Source organism: Rhinolophus sinicus, chromosome 3 (assembly GCF_057876585.1).
Source record: "Rhinolophus sinicus isolate RSI-liver-muscle chromosome 3, RSI-T2T, whole genome shotgun sequence".
In the NCBI taxonomy this organism is placed as follows: domain Eukaryota; kingdom Metazoa; phylum Chordata; class Mammalia; order Chiroptera; family Rhinolophidae; genus Rhinolophus; species Rhinolophus sinicus.
Genome location: NC_142503.1, coordinates 175,939,982 through 175,962,583, shown reverse-complemented (window position 1 = coordinate 175,962,583; position 22,602 = coordinate 175,939,982). Strand labels below are relative to the sequence as shown.

At 40.2% G+C, this 22,602-nt stretch overlaps 1 protein-coding gene across 21 annotated transcripts in view; it reads right to left on the bottom strand.

Moving 5' to 3' along the window:
* Positions 1 to 22,602, bottom strand: part of SIPA1L1 (signal induced proliferation associated 1 like 1) — a 350,224-nt gene that overhangs the window by 74,904 nt on the left and 252,718 nt on the right. For all 21 annotated transcript variants that reach the window (XM_074327262.2, XM_074327274.2, XM_074327276.2 and 18 more), the window contains 3 exons: positions 14,891 to 15,464; positions 13,995 to 14,269; positions 3,297 to 3,566 (listed from right to left, as the gene is read on the bottom strand). In XM_074327262.2, coding sequence (XP_074183363.2) covers positions 3,297 to 3,566; positions 13,995 to 14,269; positions 14,891 to 15,464 — 1,119 coding nt within the window. The remainder of the gene's footprint in view (positions 1 to 3,296; positions 3,567 to 13,994; positions 14,270 to 14,890; positions 15,465 to 22,602) is intronic.

The window sequence follows — 22,602 nt, the reverse complement described above, 5'->3', positions numbered from 1 at the left end:
AATAATGATTGCATCATAGTACCTATTTTGGTTGAAAACATATTAATTCTGTTAATAAATACTAGCCCCACAAATACTATAAAATTCCATACTCAAAAGGTTACCTAGAGAGCATAAAGCTTATATATTTAAAACAAATAGAATCAGACTTTATTCTGCTTAGATGGCAAATGGGTCATCTGTTCTTACCACATCAGTTTCTCTTAACAATGTATTAATATATAGAGAACACAATTCAGCTAAATGATTCTTGTTACTACAAACACCAACATGTTTTAGTATGTCATAAAAACCCTGACCTTGGTATTAAAGGAAAAAGGATCATCTGTTCCACAAATATTTTTTTTAAGTTGTTCCTAATGACCTTGAAGTCTAGGATCTTGCATACAATTCAAGAAAAGCTATGTGTCTACAGGTAGTAAATTAACATTTTCACCTGAAATGAACTGTGCAGGATCCAGCTACAGTGAATGAAGTAGGCAGATCCGTATAGCAGGGGCAGGACAGACAGACTTGAGGCGGCTGCTATCATAACTTAAGCTCACACAGCTGGTTTCTCTATAGTTAAACCCCACCTGCCTAAATAACCTGGGGGAGAAAAATTAATTGAATGAAACAACTATGTAAAGGCAATAATTTGGTCTCAATATTAGGCCCCCGCCATTATTGGTAAGGCAAGATCCAAGGTATGGCAGACCTTGTCATTTGTTCTATTTGTGATTCATCTGAAAGGTCTATACCACATTTTAGAGATCGCCCAGGTAGAGACGTAAATGGCACCGGAGGCAGGGCTGATATAAAGGGGGGGAGTAAAATGGATGGATGTGCCGCCAGGGGTCTCCATTCCATATCTCAGTAAGGTATTCTGTTCTCAGCCAGACTAAAAGGAATGCTGAATTTTTTCAGTTATATTTTAGTATATTTTATGAATTATATTTCGTGGTAAACTTTATGAATACCCAAATATTCCTGAAATAGTAGCAAAACAGAATTTCTCAAATATTACCTTCCAAATTATGACTTGAAGTGAAAACTTAAAAAAAGAAATATTGTATTAATAAAAATTAGGAATGATGGCACAGGTAATCAAAATCTTAAATTTTCACAGATGAAGACTATCCAGCTAACCACTACATACTTCAAAATGAAGAAGAGCCAAATACCCTGAATATCCTGGAAACGTAGGGTTGAGATTTTCTAAGTCACCTACACCTTCCATCTAAGATCTGAAATCTGAGTCCAGTGCCCTAAAGAATACCTGACACTAAGAGGCCTTAGAGGGTATTGAATAGAGGTTAAATTCCCCTCAAACCACTGGTGGCCTCACTTCTGCCACTTTATACAGCTGAGAGAGTTACACGGCTGCTTTTATAGTCTATTATGGGGAACACTCACTGAGATTCCTTTTCCTCCGGGTGGAGTTAAAATGAAAGGCAGACACAAGTACATGCAGAAATAACCTCTAGAACTCAAAGAGTTCCATCTGGAAAAAAAATGGAGTTGATGCATTGTCTAGCACTGAAAGCTGCTTGTATCACAGGATGATAATTAGCTACAAAAAATATTTTCACTTTTGGAGGTCAGTATGTTCAGCAATGAGAAGCTTCAGCTTCTGTTGCAGAAATTAAACTCAACATGGAACTGAAATATATTCTGCTACTGTATTATGTGAAATAATGTATAAAAAAAAACACAAAAACAATTTCACTTGTAAAAGCCCGATGATCATTCTGGAGGGAAAGAAAATAGCTCTGAGAGGAAAAAAAGGGCCTTCTCTAAACAATGTTTTCCTAGGTTCATCTTTCAAAATGTGGGCCAAATCATGAATTCCAGTTAACACACACACCTCAGAGAGAGCCAAGTGTGGGATGTGTAGAACAAAGAATTTATTCAGAGATCTCTTGGATGTTTTTCCTCCTCAAAAATAATGAAAGCAAGAGGAGTCCAGATGGGAATGCAGCCACTCTGGGAAAGGAATCTTTTGAGATAAATAGCAAGGCTCTGTAAACGAATCGCCAGGATTGAATACGGAATTTCAGAAAGACTACTTTTTTACTGTTTGTTTGTCTGTTTGTTTTATACTAAATTCTCTCTACATGGTATTCTAGTATTTCTGAAATAGCTAAGTGACAATGTTTTATGCAACAGCTCAAAAGTTAGACTAAAAGACATCACAGTGTGGTTTTTAAAACATCCAGCTTTCTGCTCCCAGTTTGAAACCATGACTATTTAAGCATAGCTGGAACCAGTTTTCATTACCATCCTGTTCTAGCTGGACCTGGTTCCTGCTGCTCAGATGAGTCAGGGTCACGTTTTGGCTCCCACAGGGACCTTCCTTCTACCCAGCACAGGGTTTCTGATTCCTTTCTAGCGTGGGAGCCACAAACACATTGTGAGATGAGATCAAGACTAGCAGAAGTGATGGGGAAAGGACAGCGGGTGGACAGAAAGAAACTGGCTTCTTCTAGCAGGTGATTAGGCGGTTACTGAATTAAACTGTCTCTTTCATTCGTGTAGGTAATTACGGGTAACAAATTTGTAGTGTAATTACTTAAAATTTTATAGCCAATTTTTCCTTACATTTTCAAAGTAGTTAATCTAGTTTCATTTTTGGCCTAGACTGTGGTTCGAAGTGCTAGGGTGTCCTTGTCAAGGAAGAGTTAATCGGCTATCATTTGTGAGGGAATCCACTGTGACTTTCAATTTAACAACACATCTTGTTTTCTCACTTTTTGGGATCTCTCAATCCCTCTCCTTTTTGTTTATTTTACTCAGGACTGAGTGTTTTTGTTTTAACACACCCACTATTTTCTTCTACTTTCAGAGAAGTGGAAAATGTGTTTGTGCTGTACTGGTTGTTTTCCTTTCTCACAATTCTTCATTAACAAAAGGACAGATACTCAACCAAAACCCAGCATTCTGTTGCCATTATCATATACTTATCCCCAAAGACAAAGACCGTCAAAGACGATAATAGGGTCAACGTCACCTCAAAGAAACTGCCAAGTTCTAATCCACACGGTGACTAAGCGTGCAGGGATGACTTCTGTTGATCCCACATGGAAATGAAAGAGCAAAGCACACCCACCACTACACACGGTCGCACGCCATGCTGGAATATATCCTCATTTATCCTTATGGCTTTGGAATGCTACCATGCTTTGAAAGCCACCTCGTGCATGCATCTCAGTTTTAATTCTTGATTTTTAGTATAATACACTATGGGAAGACCTAAAAGCTGGTGCTATTCAAACTGGGGGCAGAGACTTAGAGCAAACCTGTGAAGGCAAACTCACCGCCTCTCCAGGGGGCGCCCGTCACTGGAGATGCTGCGAGGAATGTTGGCAGTTCTTTCTGGAGGAGGCATTTTCCCGTCTCCTTTCCCGGCATTCAGTCGCGAGGTCATGGGACTCTGCACCTGGGATGGGACCTGGGGAGCATGAGGACCCTTGCTGGCGTTCCTCTGCCATTTGTTATTATTTCGGAAGGGAAACTTGAATTCGTACGAAACTCCTTCATTCATCTTGTACTCCATCACTGGCAGGCGGTAGGTTTCAGAGCAACTCCTATTAATGGGAGGGCACAGAGACAAGACAAATTAATATTGTTTTTCCTTGTTGGTGGAACCACACTGATTCTCATTAACAGTTGAAATGGATCAAACACTTCATCGTCTACTTCAAACCATCCCTATAATTATTTTCCTTTCAAACACAAGAACCTCAGGAAGTATTACACTAGTATTTTCCTTTGCTTAATTCCAACTGTGGCGTCTGAGATATGGAGTCCATAAAAAACAAAGAAACCTAAGGTCACCTTGGTTGGGGGTGGGTGGGGGTTAGATGGGAATGTAGGGGGCAGAGTCAGTACAAAAACTTGAGGAGTAAAGGCCACCAGGACAGCCGGACAGGGCAGCAGGCCCCTCAGATGAGGCCTCGGAGGAAACGAACAGTCAGCTTTACACACCCTTGATTGCGTATTATGATTGGGGATCTAAAAGGGGGTACAATTTTGAACTTGTTGGCATCCTGGTAGTCAAAAAATTAAGTGGGGGAAATCTTGAAATCCAAACTAAGAGCCAAATTTAGCTCAGAAGGAGGACAAAAAAAAGACAACTACAAAAATTCTGCAATTATCAAATTACCAGGGAACAAAGCATAATTTGAAATCAGGCTTTTTTTTTTTTTCCTTTCCCAAAGTTAGAAATCTCCCATAGCAGGGCTGTCTCCAGGTAGCAGCATGAGTGAAATTAATGGCAGGCACAAATGACTTCTGTCACGTTAGCCCCTTTTTGTGCCACCATACCAATCCCCAAACCTTGGGAAATGTGGAACCCACTTTCCATTCCCTTTACCCAAACAACCATGGAAGGATCCATTATTAACTTGATTGATAGACAAATTACTGAAAAAAACCTATTCCCACTAAAGCATTAACTCAAATTGTGCATTTGAATGTCATCACTAAGTGGAAAAAAAAAAAATGACTTTCCTAAAGGAATTTTGTTCAAAGACTGAGAAGCAGGCAGGAAGATTTGGAAAGAAAAGTTATGAGTGATTGTGAAAAAGCTCTTTGAGAAGTACTTTAGAGATAATACGAGGTGTGATCAAAAAATACAGTGAATGTTTAAATTTAAAAAAATTATTACAATAAAAGACACATTGCCATTAATCCCCCTCAAAATGCTCGCCCTTGCTTCAAACACACTTATCCCATCACTCTTGCCACTTTCTGAAGCAGTTCTGGAAGTCCTCTTTCGTGAGCGCCTTTAGTTGCACTATCATGGCTGCCTGTCCTGAATCATTTTGACTTTGGGGAAGAGCCAGAAGTCACAGCGTGCCAGATCTGGTGAATACCATATTTCCCTGAAAATAAGACCTAACTGGAAAATAAGCCCTATCATGATTTTTTAGGATGCTCGTAATGTAAGCCCTTCCCCAAAAACAAGCTCCACTTAAGATCATCAGCCAGATGGACGCATGTAGTACATCCGTTGCAACACATAGCATACGTATTGAATTATAAAATAATAATATTAATATATAATATAAATAAATAATATTATTGACATTAATACTTAAAAGAAATGATAACATAAATTATAATTAAGTATTTGTAAATACCCAAGCGGGCGCCTTTGGACAAGAGTAAATGCTTATGTAAACAAATGAACTAGAGACTTATTGCCCAAAGACCAATCGGGGTACAGACACAACGCACAAATAACGCGTGGGCGTGGTGCGTCTAATATGAATCTTCATAATTCAATATGTCGTGTGTTGTAACAGACGTACTTAATGCACTCATGTGAAATAAAGAAATGTTTTCTGAATTTTGGTGCCTGCAATTTTTCGTTGCTTTTGTGTGGACCATCATTCTTAACTGTCATCATTTTTGTTGCCACTCCTATCTCATAAGTCTTCAATTAACACTTGATTTAATGGTAGATTTAAAGGGAATAATATTTTGACCCCCAGACAAGATGAGTGCAAAATAAAAGAGCTATTCCATCGAGTACAAGAAAGGAATCGTGGAGGACTCCTGGGGCAAGAATCTTACGGCTTTCTGCAAAGAGAAGAAGTTGGATCTCCGAATGGTCTGAAAATGGCGAGCAGAGTACGATAACCTCAGTCAACAGGTGGACGAGGGAAATGCTAAGAAGCGCAAGTGTGGATCAGGTCAGCAACCATTATTTCCTGAGCTGGAAGACATCATCTGTGAATGGATTGCTGACAGGAGAGCAAAGGCTTTGGTTGTGCGCAGGGCTGATATTCAAGCATTTGCCCTTGCAATGGCACCACAGTTAGCAATATCCCCAGAAGAATTCAAAGCATCACAATACTGGCTGGATGGGTTCCTTCAGCGATATGAACTGTCTCTAAGATCGACAACACTGTTCAAACTGGAAGATACTGAAGATATTAAACGTGCACTTGCATTTAAGTCCTTTGTTGATGGTATCGACTTTTCTAAATACCAACTCTCCAACATGATTGCTATGGATGAAACTGCAGTGTTTATGGGCCAAGGATCTCAAACGACAATTGATCAGAGGGGTGCCTTGTCAATCTACATTCCCTCCATTGGTTACAAAAGTGCACGTGTTACCTGTACTTTGGCAATTCATCTGGATGGAAAGAAAGCCCCACTTCTAATCATCACTAAGGGCAAAAAAGATAAGGTTGAACATGTTTCAGGCATTTATGTTCTTCAAACCAAAAAACGCCTGGTGCACACAAGCAGTTTTGTGTGCATAAGGAAGTGGGTCAATTTAATGCTGCCACTTGTTTTGCGAGATGGCCAAAGAGGTCTGCTAGTCTGGGATTCAGCTGGCACTCACCACGCTAAAGACATCAAGAACTTCCTTGCAGAGAGAAGAATAGATCAAATAATGATTCCCGCAGGAATGACTGCCTATCTCCAGACTCTTGATATTGCAATAAACAAGCCATTCAAGGACCATTGGCACATGGAAATCAATGACTACATTGAAATTAGAATGGAGAGAAATCAGAGTGGAACCTTTGTGAAGCCTCGCCTGCAAGAGGTCATGACTTGGGTGAAGAATTCATGGGATAAAATCACTGCCAGCTGTGTTGCCAATGCACTACGAGCAGGCTGCATGGACAAGAAGTGCTCATTTAAGGAGAGCTCAATTGCTGGACATGAGAGACTGGGGCCAATGGTTCTACAGGAAATGGAGTCGCAAGAAATTCAAGCCGGAATTTGGGGTTTGGAGAGTTATGACGATGTTCCAGAAGAAGATGACATGACTGTATTTGAATAAATGTAGATTGTTGTACATGAATAAATGTAGATTGTTGTACATGAAAAAATGAGACATCCCCTGAAAATAAGCCCTAATGCATTTTTTGGAGCAAAAATTAACATAAGACCCGGTCTTATTTTCGGGGAAATATAGTAGGTATGTGAGGACACACCGTAATGGTTTTATTTGACAGAAATTGCCATGTACCAGAAGCCATGTGTGACATGGGGCGTTGTCATGATGGAGAATGATTTACGGCAAACTTTAAAGCACACATTCTCTCACACCTGACTGCACCAAACAAGTTGAAACTTGTCACACATTGTTACTAAGCTTCAAGGTGCCGCTTCCCGTATTGAAAATCCCTGCCTTTCCGTGAGATGGCACTCAGCAGCAGTTTTCACCATACTTTTGATCACAAGGAAAGACTCCGGGTCACCCATCGCTTCTGGTATGACAATTTATGTCCAATAAAAACATTACGCACCTGAAACTAAAAAAAATGAAAAAAAATTACGGTGTGTCCTCATTCACCTTATTCATCAGATCTGGCACCATGCGACTTCTGGTTCTTCCCCAAAGTCAAAATGACCATGAAAGGAAAGTGTTTTGAATCGATTCAGGACATTGAAACAGCCATAACAGTGCAACTAAAGACACTCACAAAAGAGGACTTCCAGAACTGCTTCAGAAAGTGGCAAGAATGATGGGATAAGTGTGTTTGAAGCGAGGGGGAGTATTTTGAGGGGGATTAATGGCAATATGTCTTTTACTGTAATAATTTTTTTTAATTTAAACATTCACCATAGTTTTTGATCACACCTCATATAAGGAGAGTCCTAACGAATGCTGTCTAACAGAAATAAAATATGAACCACAAATATGAGCCATGTATGTAATTTTAAAATGTCTGGTTAGCCATATTAAAAAAGTAAAACAGGTAAAATTAATTTAATAATATATTTTATTTAACCAATATATCCCAAATGCTATCATTTCAACATGCAATCAATCCATAATAAAAATTATTAATGAAGTATTTTACATTCTTCTAAATTTGATATGTACCTTACACTTACAGCACATCTCATTTGGGACTAGCCACATTACAAGAGCTCTGTATCCAAAGGTGACTTTTGGCTCCTGTATCAGACAGAGCAGGTCCCAAGAGCATCCAAAATGATGGTTTTCATTTTGGGGAAGGGGCTTATATTGGTGAGAGAATAAGCACCACAAAAGTGCCATTCTTTTATGACCTTGTCTATGTATCTCGGGTTGTAAGTCCTGACATTTCAAACATACCCCACAATGCATTCCCTCCCCTGTCTCCATGATAGCCATAGCTTTTGAAAGTGCTGCTTTTGGAGCAGGTGCATTTGCTGGGGTCCTCGCCCTCCTCAGTCTTAGCCCATCTCCAGTGGGCACCTTTCCTTAGAGTTTCCTAACCATTCCCCCGACCCCCCAAAAGCCTAGGTCAACCTTAATCTGACCCTCTGCCTAAGGTTCTGTTGTACCCCTTTTATGCTTTAATGATAATGGCCTTCCTAGTTTTTGGACCACAATTCCAGTAAGAAATACATTGTACACTGTGATACAGCACAACCACCAACACACACAATCGCGTCCTTCTTCTGATAGCTTCAATTCTGCTTTATTCTGTGGTAATCCAGTTTATTAAAAAACACACAGGGTGCAAACTCCTAAATTGATTTTATGATCTACTTGAGAGTTTTGACCTGCAATTTGTAACACATTGCTTTACAGAACATTGGACATTACTCTGAGCAGTTAATGACTTATGTAATACACCCTTTTCTCTGATATGAAGAAATACCATCTTAGGCTTTGATATAATTTCTAGCTTTGATTCTGATATTTCTGACAAAATTATGCCATTGCAACATTTTTTTTGGTTGTTTATCGAGAAGTATTACTGTAATATGGTTTGAAGCCTCCCACTGCTGACTAAATACGACATATTATACCGTATCTAGTGCTCTGGGTCTGTAAATATAATACAAGAATGCTATCGCTTGCCAAAAGAATAATAATAACAATTTACAATAACCCATGGGAAAACTTCTCTCCACCTCAAAATCAGGACTAGCTTTTCTTCTTCTCAGCAATGGTCGAACTTGTAAACTCAGTGGATCATATCCTCTCTGCCCCTTTCTGTAGGCTGCTAGGAACCAGCACATGTACAGAACTTTAGATCATGTATTTGGGGGCATTCATTTTTCAAACACTTTCCCCTAGGCCACATCTCTCCCCCCACCCCACCCCCACACACTGAGATTTCCCTCACTGAGTTTTAGTTTTGTGATACTCTGCATTTTACAATCCCTTTATTGGCTGCTTTACCTCCATATTGTATCAGGTTAGAGGATAATAATGGTAACAGAAACGATAATGACGTATATAAAAAAGACAAGTTGCTTTTCCTTTTGGAGCCTTAGTTTCTTTGCAAAACGAAAGGTTTGGAATTGATAATCACTAAACTTTCACCTAGTTCAAACACTTTAAAATAGTCTTTTAAGCTGTGTAACATTTAATTCTAGTTAAAAGACCCCAATAGCCAAAAATACTGCTTCTCTATAGTCTATACTTCATTTCCACTACTCTTAACATGTAACTAGAAACCTTCTGCATAGTCTATTATTACAGAATGTAGTCTGACAAAGCCTGAGCAGGGAGAGACGATTCATTCATAGAGAATGGAAGACAAAGGATCCACAGAGCTACATCTCAGCCATCCTTTTCTGACCCTTCCGCCGTGGTAAGGCGGACCACCCACTAGCTTCGATCACTTACTTATCTCTGTAAAATACAAGAATGCTACATGGAATCCAGAAGTGAGTAGTCCACTGAAGAACAAAGATAAAAGCTGGCTTTTAATGACATGCATGAAAGTTTATAAAAGGATTATTGTACCATCCCAAGTAAAAACAGTAACTCTAACACTCATAGCTCACAACTGAGCAGGCACTAATCTAGCCTCACTACTACTCACTGAAGTGTGTGTATCATTATCCCCATTTATCAGATGAAAAAATGGAGACCTGGAGAGATTAATCTGCCTATGACCACACAGCCAGGAAGTGGCAGAGCCAGGATTTGAACCCACAGAATTAGTTCAGCTTTTAACTAAAGTATACTTCTATTTCAAGTCCCCACACTACCTTATAGTGACTATTGCATTTAACTCAGGGCAGAGTTTATGAAAAAATGGAAACCTCAATTTTTAAAGAGCTATGGTCAACAAAAATTACCATTTCAATACTAAAGGTGACACATCGTGACAGGCTAAAACCATAAGTTAATTGAAAAGTCAATCCCTTTACTCTCTTTTGCAGTCTTTTTATTCCTTCTGACTTTCTCCTTTCTTATTACCTATTACTCTCCTCTCTTAAGACAGTAAGAAATACAGATAGAAAAACAACTGAACAGTACATTGATTGAACAAAATATCCAACACTGGACTCTTGAAACAGAAAAATTAGATGTTTGAGGACAGCTAAGTCCCTGACAAGCCATGTGATCTTGGCTTGTAAAAACACTTACCGTCATCTGAAAAATGAGAGATTGAAACTAGATGATCTCTAAAATCCTTCTAGCTCTAAAGCATTTGCTTTTGCACTCTCAAATACTTGTTTTAAAATGAAGAAAAACCTTTGTCACCCATTCTTATTTAAAAGGTAATTTGGTCCTTTTATGTGACTTGTTTGTTTTTCCCTCTTCTGAATGGCCCTTGAGTGCTTTCTTTAAAAACTATAGCATTCTGGCCCTCCACAGAATAAAGATTCACCACTCCCATTCTACACCATCAGAACACCACAACTTAATCTGTTATCTGGGTATTTTTCATCTCATCAAGAGACAGGCTGTTGAAAGTTGAGAGGGCATAGGCACCAATAGATGATTGCAGGTCAGGAGCTCCGTTTCTGCGATGCACGGGGGCAAGAGGCCTCTCCTGCAGGCTGACACCTCAGTCCCTGGGGGAAGCCCTGTCGTGAAGCCCCCAGGTTAGTACCAGAACCTGTTTCTGCTGGACTGCTTCCAGCATGCTGCCATTCCAGCTGGTTGTGTTTGCTCTCTGGGCAGTGACTGAAACTCTCTAAGTCTCATTCTCCTCATTGTTTTCATGGAAGTAAAGCTGCTATGACGATTTCTTTAAAAAGTCCAGTGCACAGTAGGGGCTCAGAAATCTTGCTTTACTTTTCCTGTCCCTTCTTCTCTTTAAAAAACTTGAGTTTAAAAGAAATTCAGAGGGGTCTCTTATTTCCTGAGAACAGGGAAAAGACCCCTGTTTGACATTTGTTATTGAAGCGCCACTTTGTTGTTGTTAAACTGCCTTTTTCATTAAAAAAAAAAACAACAAAAAAAACAACACCCTGCCTTTTCAAAACTAACAACCCTCCCATGTGAACATACATGGGTTTTGCAATTACGTACAACCACCACACTGGGTGCCTATGGCTTTCAGGATCCAGGCGACCAAGAGAAGGGGGTGGGGGGAAAGGTCAGCGTGCCTCAAGGAGCCTGTTCTGCTCCAAGCTGGAGCTGCAGTAACAACTGACAAGGAAGGAGAGAGTGTAGAGTCAAAGAACAGAGTAATTAGTTGCTAGGAAAATAGCAGTGGGAGTGTGAAGTGCGGAGGAGAAGTAAAAAAAAAACGACAGAAGAGAATTATCTTATTTTGCTGAAAATTGTAGCAAGGTGTGAATGCTTCAACTGTTCCTTTGAAGTTTCTAAAGGAGGGAAGGGGCTAGCAGGGCTTTCGGTCCTTTGAAGCCTCAATGGCAGGATGTCACACCTGCAGCTTTTGGGATGGAAGCTGTAAGTGAAAGGAGCAGAGTGTGCTCCTGGGACTGTGGCGGGTGGGCTGTGCAGTACACCAATCCTTCATCCCACGTCCTAACCAACACCCTTGGTCATGTCACTACCAGCTCCGTTGGCTAGGAGAGGATGGCCACGAGTGTCTTAGAAGCAATATAGGGAGAGTAAGACAAACACAGCTCATTTGTTAGGGGTGTACGGGACCAGCCCATCCTAGTTTGCAAGACTGGACTATAAGCCTCTATCCCAGCTCTGTGTGCAGCAGTGTCGTGTTGGCAGCTTGAAAATGGGCACAGTGGGAGCAGTATTTACACCACGAGAATCAGCAAATGTTACAAACAACAGAGAGCCAGTTCACCAGCAAGTCACTGCTGATGCTGAAATAGCAGGAAAGGATTTATGCCCCACGCATAAAAAATAGCAATGAGCTTGGATTCTCAAGTTAAACCTAAATTTGCCAGGTAACCTTAGGAAGTTACTCACCTTTCTGAGTCCTGGGTTTCCTTTAAATAGGAATAATATTAATGGTGCTTTTTCCAGGAACTGGACATTAAACACTCAGCAAATGGTAGTTGTTTTTACCAACACACCACAGAAAACACATCTAGTCTGGTATCTTGCTGTGGATAAACCACCTATCATGGACCTATCTGCCTTCAGACCCATCTTTCTAGCAACGACTATTCACAATTCAAGGTCGGTAATGTATCCCATACACACTCATTTCCCTCTGCTCTCCCCACCCCTTACAAACTGGGGATCTGGAAACAAGGGAAAGACCTTTGAGCACACGAGATGACATCACGAGCTCATTGGCTTCATTTTGAGTAAATGAATCCTTAGACTAGTAGCTATAACCCTGTACTGTGTGTCATGAAGGTTGACAAGTTACCAAGCTTGGTTATCTTCTTCAGTTGATAGCTGCCTATTTAGAAGCAATGAAGTAGACAATCTGTAGGAGAGAACAAGGAGCAGAAGACAGACATAGGAAGAGCACAGAGCAGCTGGATAGTGTTGTAAGGACCTAACAGCCTTTCTGATCCACCTCAAGAGACATTCTGGAATCCCAGTTCAGCTAAATGCTTAACGTTATTAATGGTGAGCTTGAAGAAACCAGAGAATTCACTGGAAACCAAAATATATATCCAGAACCTTTTCTTTCAGCTCTTTTTGGGGGCAGGAGGAATATTCTACAATTGCCTTACACACCTACCCTGCCTTAGTTAACCAGGTTATCCAATCATCCAAAAGGAAACGTTTCTTAAGGCTGTTAGACAAAGCGATTTCACCATATTCTGACAAAGGCACACAATCTCTGGGCCATCTAGGAGGTAAGCAGTATTATGAAATACTATCCTGCACTGTCTGGTTGATAATATTTGGTTTGCAGAACTGAAGTACATTTAGCTTGTCACTGCTGCTTACTTTTTAAAGGACACAAGTGACCCACTGTAACTGTTTATACATTCTATCATCTGGTGTTCATGAATCTGTGAAAGCTCAGGTGCAGACTGGTCATCTTTAAAAAAAAAAAAGGACAAAGAACATTGTCTTGGCTTCAGAAGGCCTAAGAATTAATTGCCAAAGCTTAAGAGAAACTCTTAGAAAATAATGGGTTCAAAGCAAATTCACAGATTGAAAAAATCCCAGCCAAAATAGCATGTGTGTGTGCCCAAAGGAGAAAAGAAACAGGTGATTAAATTTGTTCCATCAAGAAACTTCCCCCAGAGACAGAGAAATTAAATTTTCCACAGCACTGCTGGCTTAGCAGGAGCTGGGAGAGGCAGGGAGCTCCTGCTTCCCTTTGGGACAAGGCTGGGAACCCAACTGCCACAGTATGGTGAGCAGGATCAGCTTATTTGTAGCCAATTCCTGACACACAGATGCAGTTAAGAAAAAGGTTGGTCAGTCACGTTCAGCCCTCCAGGCTGCGATAGCAGAGGTCAAAACAGCACTTTGAATTTTGGACAGCAATTGGGTACAAATGAGAGATGCAGAAGAATAACAGTGTCATGGAAGACAAAAGAAAAAGGTCTGACAGTCTGTGATGCTGAGCGTCTTTCAATGGTAAGCAGGCAATGTTTCTGAGCTACCGGTGCAAGATGTTTAAGATGGATATTACCAGACTTCTCTATTTGTAACAGCAACTTTATAAACCCCGAGATGTCAATCCTCGGAATGATCCAAGTTAGTCATTCTTTCCAGCTGCTGCTGCCACATGCTGAAAGGGAATTTTGTCCTGAATCTGACTTTCCATTGAGGGAACTTTTGGCATCACATGTGATCTCGCGTTCTTCACATCACCCTACTCCCCAACCCAGTAGGTGTTCTACATGCACACAAACCCGGCTCTGGACCCCCAGGCTCACAGCTGCCAACTCAGACCTACCTCCGTGGGGTGCAGTCATCATGGGGGGGAATAATGACAACTTTCACCGTGACGGATGTTCTCAGGAGATCAATCATCTGCTCGTGGCTCAGAGTGGCCACCGCCACCTTGCAGATCTCCACCAGCCGGCTGCCCTGCCGCAGCCCTGCCTGCCAGGCATAGCCATAGGGCTCTACGTCTGCTACGATACCCTCGTAGTTGACATGGAAGCCAAGCTGTCCTAGTCCATTCCTTCGCAGAGTCATCTCCACTGATTCACAACCTTTTGACACAAACTAGACAAGGAAACAAAAGATATCATGGTTTAATGCAACAGGGTATTAAGTGGTAGACATGGCACTGGACAAACAGTGTAAGCAGGGTTATTTCTGAATACCCTACTGCCAGCTGAAGAGCAGTCTGGTTATTTCCCCTTCACTAATTTCCATCATCAGGCCAAAAAGAACTACTTGTTGCAGCCAAAGAACACAATAGCTTCGCTGAAGTTACAAGGAAACCTCTAACAGAGTCCTACAGGGAGCTGGGAGCAGAGAGGAACCGTATTCTGCTACTCATTTTGTCCTTAAAAAATTCAAGGCAGCAGATACCCAAACAAACAATTCTTTTCAACAACTAAAGCAGATTGGCTGGGTTATATCATCAGTCACCAAGACAGTGAACCATATGTAAATGGGTTTCCCACACATACACACACTAAGTGTCTTTCCCCACTACGTTTCTTTCTGAAAAAATGATGGAAACTGAGTGTGAGATAAACTCTGTGTTGCTTCACATCATCAAGGGGAGTTTTCAGAGGAGCTCATGAAAGACTACAAGCGTCAGTAACTTGGCTCTAGTCTACTGAAAGCTTTACGAAAAGGAAACTGCCTGTAGGTTAAGGGAAAGGAAAGACTCACCTGCAACCTTTTGACAATCTCTTTGATGTCTTCGTTGTTAATGAAACTCTCCACCGAAACGCATTCTCCTCGCTCATAGAAGATTTTGAGGCTGGAGTCAGTTGAAGTCCATCCTATCACATCTCGGCAGGAACAGTTGAAAACCACGCTCTTCGTTTCCTGTTCGATGAGGATGATGAACTCATTGGAGATCCCTAGGAGGCAGTCTATTTCCATAGCCGTGTTGTAGTCTTTGGCACGGACCGCCCACACAATGGCGCCCATGCTGCTGAGCTCAGCTCCTGGGTATGGCTTCGACTTTTCCTTCTTCTTGGAGGCCAGAGAGATGAACGGGAACTTCCCAGACGGGTCAATAGGGGTGTTGGTGACATTCTTTTCTGCCAGATCTTTCAGGTATTCCTGGCGGGTCCGAGTTGCCATGGCCCGAAACTTTTCTGATTTATGAGCAGCATTTTCTGCATTAATCACTTTGGCCAAAAGGAAGTCCCTGAACACGTTTGACTTAGGGAAAGTGACCCCTTTGGGGATGGGAGGTCCAAAGGAAGGCACATCTCTGGACCTGGTAACGGCCACACTAAGAGAAAAAAGACAAAAATCAAAGAGAAAGAAGTGTGTCAACACTTGTCGGTCTCAAAGCATGAGAATAAACTGTATTTTCTCTAAGATAAAGATGTCCCTCAAAAGGAAAGTATAGCTGTCATTGTCCCACAAGAAATAATATACATTTCTGCTTAACATGAGCACACTTTTTCATTCAACCACATTTAGTATTTACAGAACACAAAATTTTTTCTAGGCCTAAAAACCCCCCAAAAGCTTAAAGTAAAAACACTGTTTTCATTTATAGATAGTAAACCAATCATAACTTCATGAAAAAATTATGGTAGTCTTCATAAAAGACCACATTTTAAATACCTACTGATTATTTTCAGGGATGGGAAGGTACTGTAATCACACAACCTTTCAGAACAAGCTAAGATTCTACAAGAATAGAAATGTGGTCTCCATTTTAGACATGATGCCCATAAGCGGACAGCTTCTAATAAAAATGGCAAAAGAGGCATAAAAGAGGTGGATTAAAAATTATTTTTAATTAAACAAATATTACTTGTTGGCCTGTGTCAGGCATCATGCAACCAAATCAAAAGCATAATTTAAAAATGAAAATTGACATTTGAGTAAAGTAGTAAAATGATCTTGATCTATATAGTAATTGCAACAGTGCTTAAAAATCATATTTTTAAACCGAGCTATTCTTTGGTCCATATTTTCTACTTTTGGTGTTTGACCCTGAGAATTTGTGAGAATATTTTCCTTTTCCCATTCCTTTAAGCAAGACTGACTAAAGAAAGCCTGTTCAAGTCATTTTTTTCAGCACATGTGTTGCTAAATTGGGCCTAAGAAAAGGACCATTTGACTGTCTGTAATAACCTATTATTTTTAATCTCAAAAGGAAAAAAAATGTTTCCTAAAACAACAATAACAACAGAAGTAAAATGGAAATGAAAAGGTTGTGTGTTTTATATATCATGTTCCAAGATCTCATTCCAGGATGTCAGCAAAGTTTGAGAGGGCTGAAAATGATCCTAACAGATCAAACATCTTTATTTTCAAATTAGCTAATTATTTAAAAGTAAGTCAATTATATAATTGCACCAAGTATTGTGGAAGCAATACAAAGTCTATTTCTTCTGAACCCCCAGACTTAAAAGGACATAATCAGAGAGTGTGCATCTTTCAAATTAAATTGAAGAGCTTTGTTTCAATATTCTTTTATTTTAAGAAGGCTTTGCTTTAAGATATTCAGCTTTGCTTTTCAAATAATGATTACTTCTTTTGAAAGTAGGATAAATAAATAAACAGCAGCCTCAGATACAAATTATATTTTGTCAGAAAATGCCAAGGAATGGCCTATTTGTTGCTTTTCAGAAATTATTTTTTTCAAAAGATTACCTAGTTCACTTCATGACAAAGAAAAGGTGGCAGCAACGCTCGATTTGCTAACTGGAGAGAGAATTCACAGAAAACTCCTTATGCATTATAGCCTAATTATACCAGTATTATAAAGGCAATTTTTCTTGTCTATTGTGAACTGTCTGGCTTGAATGCTGACAGCTGTATAATTTTAATTTGATCATGTTATTTTTTTTTCTAAGTCAAGCAAATGATGCTAAAATACAGATTTGCTAGCTTTTCTAAAAGGAATCCTTTAAAGATCCAGAAATATTTAACATCTTTCATTTTTAAATTGGCAATCTCTTTTCTTGCTAATTTCACTTCAAATCATTATTCTTCCTCAAGAAGCAGCCGTGATTTTATTTTAAATAAGGAGAGGAAAATGCTTAGCAGGGGGTATGAATATGGGCACCATCCATCCACTTGCCCCTTAAACTCACTGGCTTTCTACAGAGTTATTTATTAACTGATAGAACTTTAGACAAACATATACTGAAGACCCACCAATAATTAGAAGCCTCTAGAATGAACTATGAGGGAAAGAACTGAATCCTTAACATATAATTATCACTGATTCACCACGGCCAGGAGGTGAATGATACAGACACTAAAATCAGGTTTACATCAATAGAAATAGAATCCTTACTGAACAACATGAGAAATATGATACCCTAGAATGTTCTTTTCAAATAAAGGGTTTTGTTTTGGGTGAATCTAACTTTCAAGGTTTTCTACAAGGTTAAAAGCTCATTAATTTAGATGCCACAAATTCTGTACTCTTGATAATTACACCTGCTTCAAGCTAAGTAGTTTTGCCTCCATAAGAAGCCTTTCCAGAATTTCAGTTTGTTATATAGAGATATTTAAAATATGTTAATTATAAATGGTTCTTGCTATTTTAAAAAAGCAGATTCTAAAGGGCTTCTGCGTGGCCACACTTATGTTTGCCTTATATGCAATATTGTTATCTCCTTATATAAATAACACACTCTTTAAAATGATAGCCATGCCTTCTTCACTCAGCATTGTTGAGGACTACTGTGTTTTCCCGAAAATAAGACCTAGCCGGGGCCCGCCTGGTGGCTCAGGCGGTTGGAGCTCCGTGCTCCTAACTCCAAAGGCTGCCGGTTGGATTACCACATGGGCTAGTGGGCTCTCAACCACTAGGTCGCCAGTTTGATTCCTCGAGTCCCACAAGGGATGGTGGGCTCCACCCCCTGCAACTAAGATTGAACACGGCACCTTGAGCTGAGCTGCCTCCTGGATGGCTCATTGGTTGGAGCGCATCCTCTCAACCACAAAGGTTGCTGGTTCAACTCCCGCAGGGATGGTGGGCTGCGCCCCCTGCAACTAGCAATGGTAACTGGACCTGGAGCTGAGCTGCACCCTCCACAACTAAGATTGAAAGGACAACAACTTGACTTTGAAAAAAAGTCCTGGAAGTACACACTGTTCCCCAATAAAGCCCTGTTCCCCTTCTCCAATAAAATCTAAAAAAAAAAAAAAAGACCTAGGCAGACCATCAGCTCTCATGCGTCTTTTGGAGCAAAAATTAATATAAGTCCTGGTCTTACATTAAATTATATAAGATCGGATCTTATATAAGACCCAGTATTATGTTATGCTATGTTATATTATATTATATAAGACCGGGTCTTATATTAATTTTTGCTCCAAAAGATGCATTAGAGCTGATGGTCCAGGTAGGTCTTATTTTCAGGGAAACACGGCAGGATGTTCTACTCAAGAAGGTTATCTAGAGGACAGATCGAAGCCCAGTGGCTGAAATAGTGATGGAAAGTTAGCAGTGGAAGGAAAGGAAACTTGGAGAATTCAGTGTTCCTCAAACTCTGCCAATAAAATTTTGAGTTTCATCATAAAAATTCATCTTGATTTTGCACTCTACTGAAATATGTTCTGTGTCCAATCTTGGAGTACAGCTAAGGGACCAGGACGCTGTCCTGTGCCTTACTCTGTCGTTTGACATATCCCTGAACCTCCATGTGAACAGCTGGTACAAATTCTTCACTTCTCCAGGAAACAGACTCAGAGAAGTTAAATGATTTGCCCAGAGCTTGTCAGAGAGAGCCAGGATTGGAATTTAAGCTTCTGGACAGCCAACAGTATGCTCTGTGACAAGACAACACTTATTTTCTCTAAAGGAACGCTTTTAAACCTGCCACTTTTGAGGTGCTTGCAAAAGGGACCAGTCACGAGAGTCACAGGGCCAAAGAGACCACTAGGTATTAGGCTGTTCCTAGTAGGTCTGAGCCTTGTAACATTTGCTGGCATCAAAGATCATGGATGAAGTAGCACTTCTCGATACCCAAAGCCAATTTCAAGTTAATACATGGGAATGTTCCAGAGATATCTGAACAGAAGTCTTCACGGAAAAAGTGAGAAGCATAAGATAACTTCTAAAATACCATGGAAACGCCAGTAAACAACAATTCACAGCCCAAAAATTGAAAAGGCAGAGGACTTAACGTGAAAACAGTAGAGGAAAGCATCTCCTTCTTGGAGTCTGGATCAGACTGCCAGTTTGGTGAGCTAAGAAAGCAGATGCGGGCATGGGACAGCGGCAGAACAAACGTGTGCCCATCACCCCCTCCGTGGGGGCTTTCGACTTCTCACAGCACTCACTCACCAGCGCTCAGTGAGCGCTGACTATACTCTAGCACAGCGCTAGTGTTGAGCATCAAGGACGAGATGGCACAGGCTGAGCCCTCCGTTAGCTCAGTCTGCTGGAGGCTCCATCCAGTGTTTTGCATGCCCTCCTGGGGAGGCACGGGGTGCTACTGGAAACACTTAGGCAAAGGCACTTTATCTAGTCCTGGGAGTCAAGGGAACCCTCCCAGAGAGAAGAAAATCAGGAATTTCATCAGAGGAAGGCAGGGCAGGGGTCTGTATGAGGAGAGGCCTTTCTGCCCAGAGTGCAGCACGTGCAAAGAGGGGCAGAGTACAGTATATTCTGGGAGCTATTAAGTAGCTCCACATGGCTCAAGAGTGAGGCAGGGAATGCGGGGAGGACCGGTCTCGAGGTGCCAGTGGAGGGTCAGAGGCAGGAGAGGCTAGACCTGAAGGACTCCATGCTGCAGGCTGTGCTAGGGTGCCTGAGCTTTTCCCTAAATGGCTTAATAAGCACGGAGAGTGACGTATTCAGATTTTTGTCTTAGGAAGTTTGACTACATTGGACAACAGGAATGCTGATTAATTACGGCTTGGAATAGAGTTTTTGAAAGAAATCTCCACCACTTGACCCACTTTGATTCCTCACCACCACCCCCACCCGGTTTAAGCTTGCATATTTATTTTTATTCAAGAGAAGAAAAGATGCAGGGCATGGGCATTTAATGCGCACGCACCACACTCCCTGCCTACACAAGATGCTTTACTTATGGGATGTTAAATAGATGTCAAGCAACCTTCCACTGCACAGAAAAGGAAATTCAAGATCTGAGAGGTTTAACAATCTGGTCTTATTCCAAGTACATTTTGTGCTATATCATACTCACTCCTTTTGATTTATTACATTTTAACCACTGGATATGGAAATCTTTCTGAGAGGATTAACATATATTGCTATCTCCCTAACCATAGTTACTAATCACAATTTAGCATTTGTTTCAAAGACTCAGGACCATTATTATAAACACTTATTAATTACTATACTAGTTCTAAAATTAACAATTTTTCAGTTTCGTCAAATAGTGAGTCAATGTTCCAATTTTCAATTGCTTAAGATGTCCTGAGAGTTTTTAGTAGTCTTTTTGTCTGAACTGAATCCAAATAAGGCCCACATATTGCAATTAATTTTATCTCAAAAAATTTTTTGTTCTGTTAATTGCCCTCTAGTTCTCTCACGTTCCTTTTTTTTACCTTGCAATTTATTTATTAAAGAAATTAGACTGTTCGTTATGTAGAATTGTCCAGAGTCTGAATTTTGTTGAATACAAACAGGTTCTGTCTTTTGTATTTCCTGAAAATTGGCTTCTCGAGAGATTTGATCAGATTCAGATTCAATGGTGGGGAGACTAATTCATACATGGGGTTGTGTTCTCCCATTATGTGACATGTATTTGTCTCTTTTGGTGATATTTGCAGTCTTTGATGATCAATGCATAGATCCATTAATTCATTAGTTGTTAAAAAATGGTGGAAAAAAATTTTTACACTGTGTTTTTACAAAGTGAGGCTCTCAGGGGTGAGTAAAGTATACTCGGCTGTTTGCTCCCAAACCGAATGACTCCAGACTGCTGTGCTTATTGAATTTCTATCTTTGATATGAATAGTTTTTTCTGCATCTCCCTTATCACTAATCACTTACTGATGTTTTCAGTACATTCTTGTCACTAACCAGCTGCTTCATCTCTTTGATTTGTTGCTTCTAATCTGCTCTATCAGCTGGGACCAGACAATAAAGTTCACTGTAATGATACAAATAAAAAGCAAGACCAGCGGGCTCTCTTATCAGGTATGGACATAAGCTTCACTATACAGATTTAGTGATTAATTTCTGATTCTTGGCTCTGTCTACTATTAAGGTTAACTGGCCTCTGGAATTAGTCGGAATTAGTCTATTTTTCCTATATATAAGCTTTCCAGTCCTCAGGGAGAGAAAACACACATTTCAGGGCCTCATGTACATATCCACTATATGGATTTCTCTCTGGGTTCCCACATTGTATCCCAGAGCCTAGAACAGTGCCTAGAACCCAAGATGGGGACTGTCAAGAACTAGTGAAAAATAAATAAATAACAACAACAAGCTTCCAATCTTTCTGTATACAAATCACCTTGCATGGTGGCATTGGGTAACTTTTCCTAAAACTCTCTATTGTACAATGTTATCTGATGGCCTGGCATTCTAAGGGCTTTCCTGCAGGAGTAACCTTTTTACTATACTGTCCAGCCTCCTTCCTGTGTCTACACTTCAGTATCTACCACTGGCCACTCCTAGAATTATCTGTTTCCCACTGAATTTCATCCATCTGTGCCTTGGAATACACACCAAATCCCATTTTCTCATTAAATGTTTGTTATGACTTCAGCCTACATTGACCGCACACTTCTTTACACAATTATATCAAGGAACTCCTTTGAGAAAACAACTTTTGCACTCTCCACAGCACTGGCACCAAGACATGTCAGTAACTAAATGTGAGTGTTTACAGTGGAGACCGTCAGGAACAAGAGGTTTCAAATGATAAAAAGCATTTCAACTACTCTAACCACATCACTTAGGGATAAAGTTCAGTTAGATTCAAATCAAATTAGTATAAATCAATACAGCGCGAAACTTGTCCACCAAAGTACTCTTAATGAAAGAGGCCTGTAAATTCATGCCCCTAGTAGTTTGGGGAGTGCCTAGATTATGAGAAAAACTCACAGGTATAAAAATTCTTTGAAGACCCATGTTTTATCTTAAAATTAATACAAATTTTCCATTCTACATCATAATACACTTATTTTCATGGAAAATACACCCCTTCACACCCCTTTCCCCAAGCATTAAAGACTACAAGAGAGGTGCCCTATTTATTCTGGGCTTTAAACCTCTCCTGACATCACCACGTACCCCCAGAAACATGTTGCCCTCATTTGGAGAAGGACTGGGAAAAAATTAATGTACCTAAAGTTTACAACAAGAAAAGATCACTACTTTTGTTTCCTGTGATTTCCTTCAGTGATGTTACAAACTGATATGTTCCTTGGATTTACCAAAGAGCAACATCTACAATTTATAAGCAGTGAAC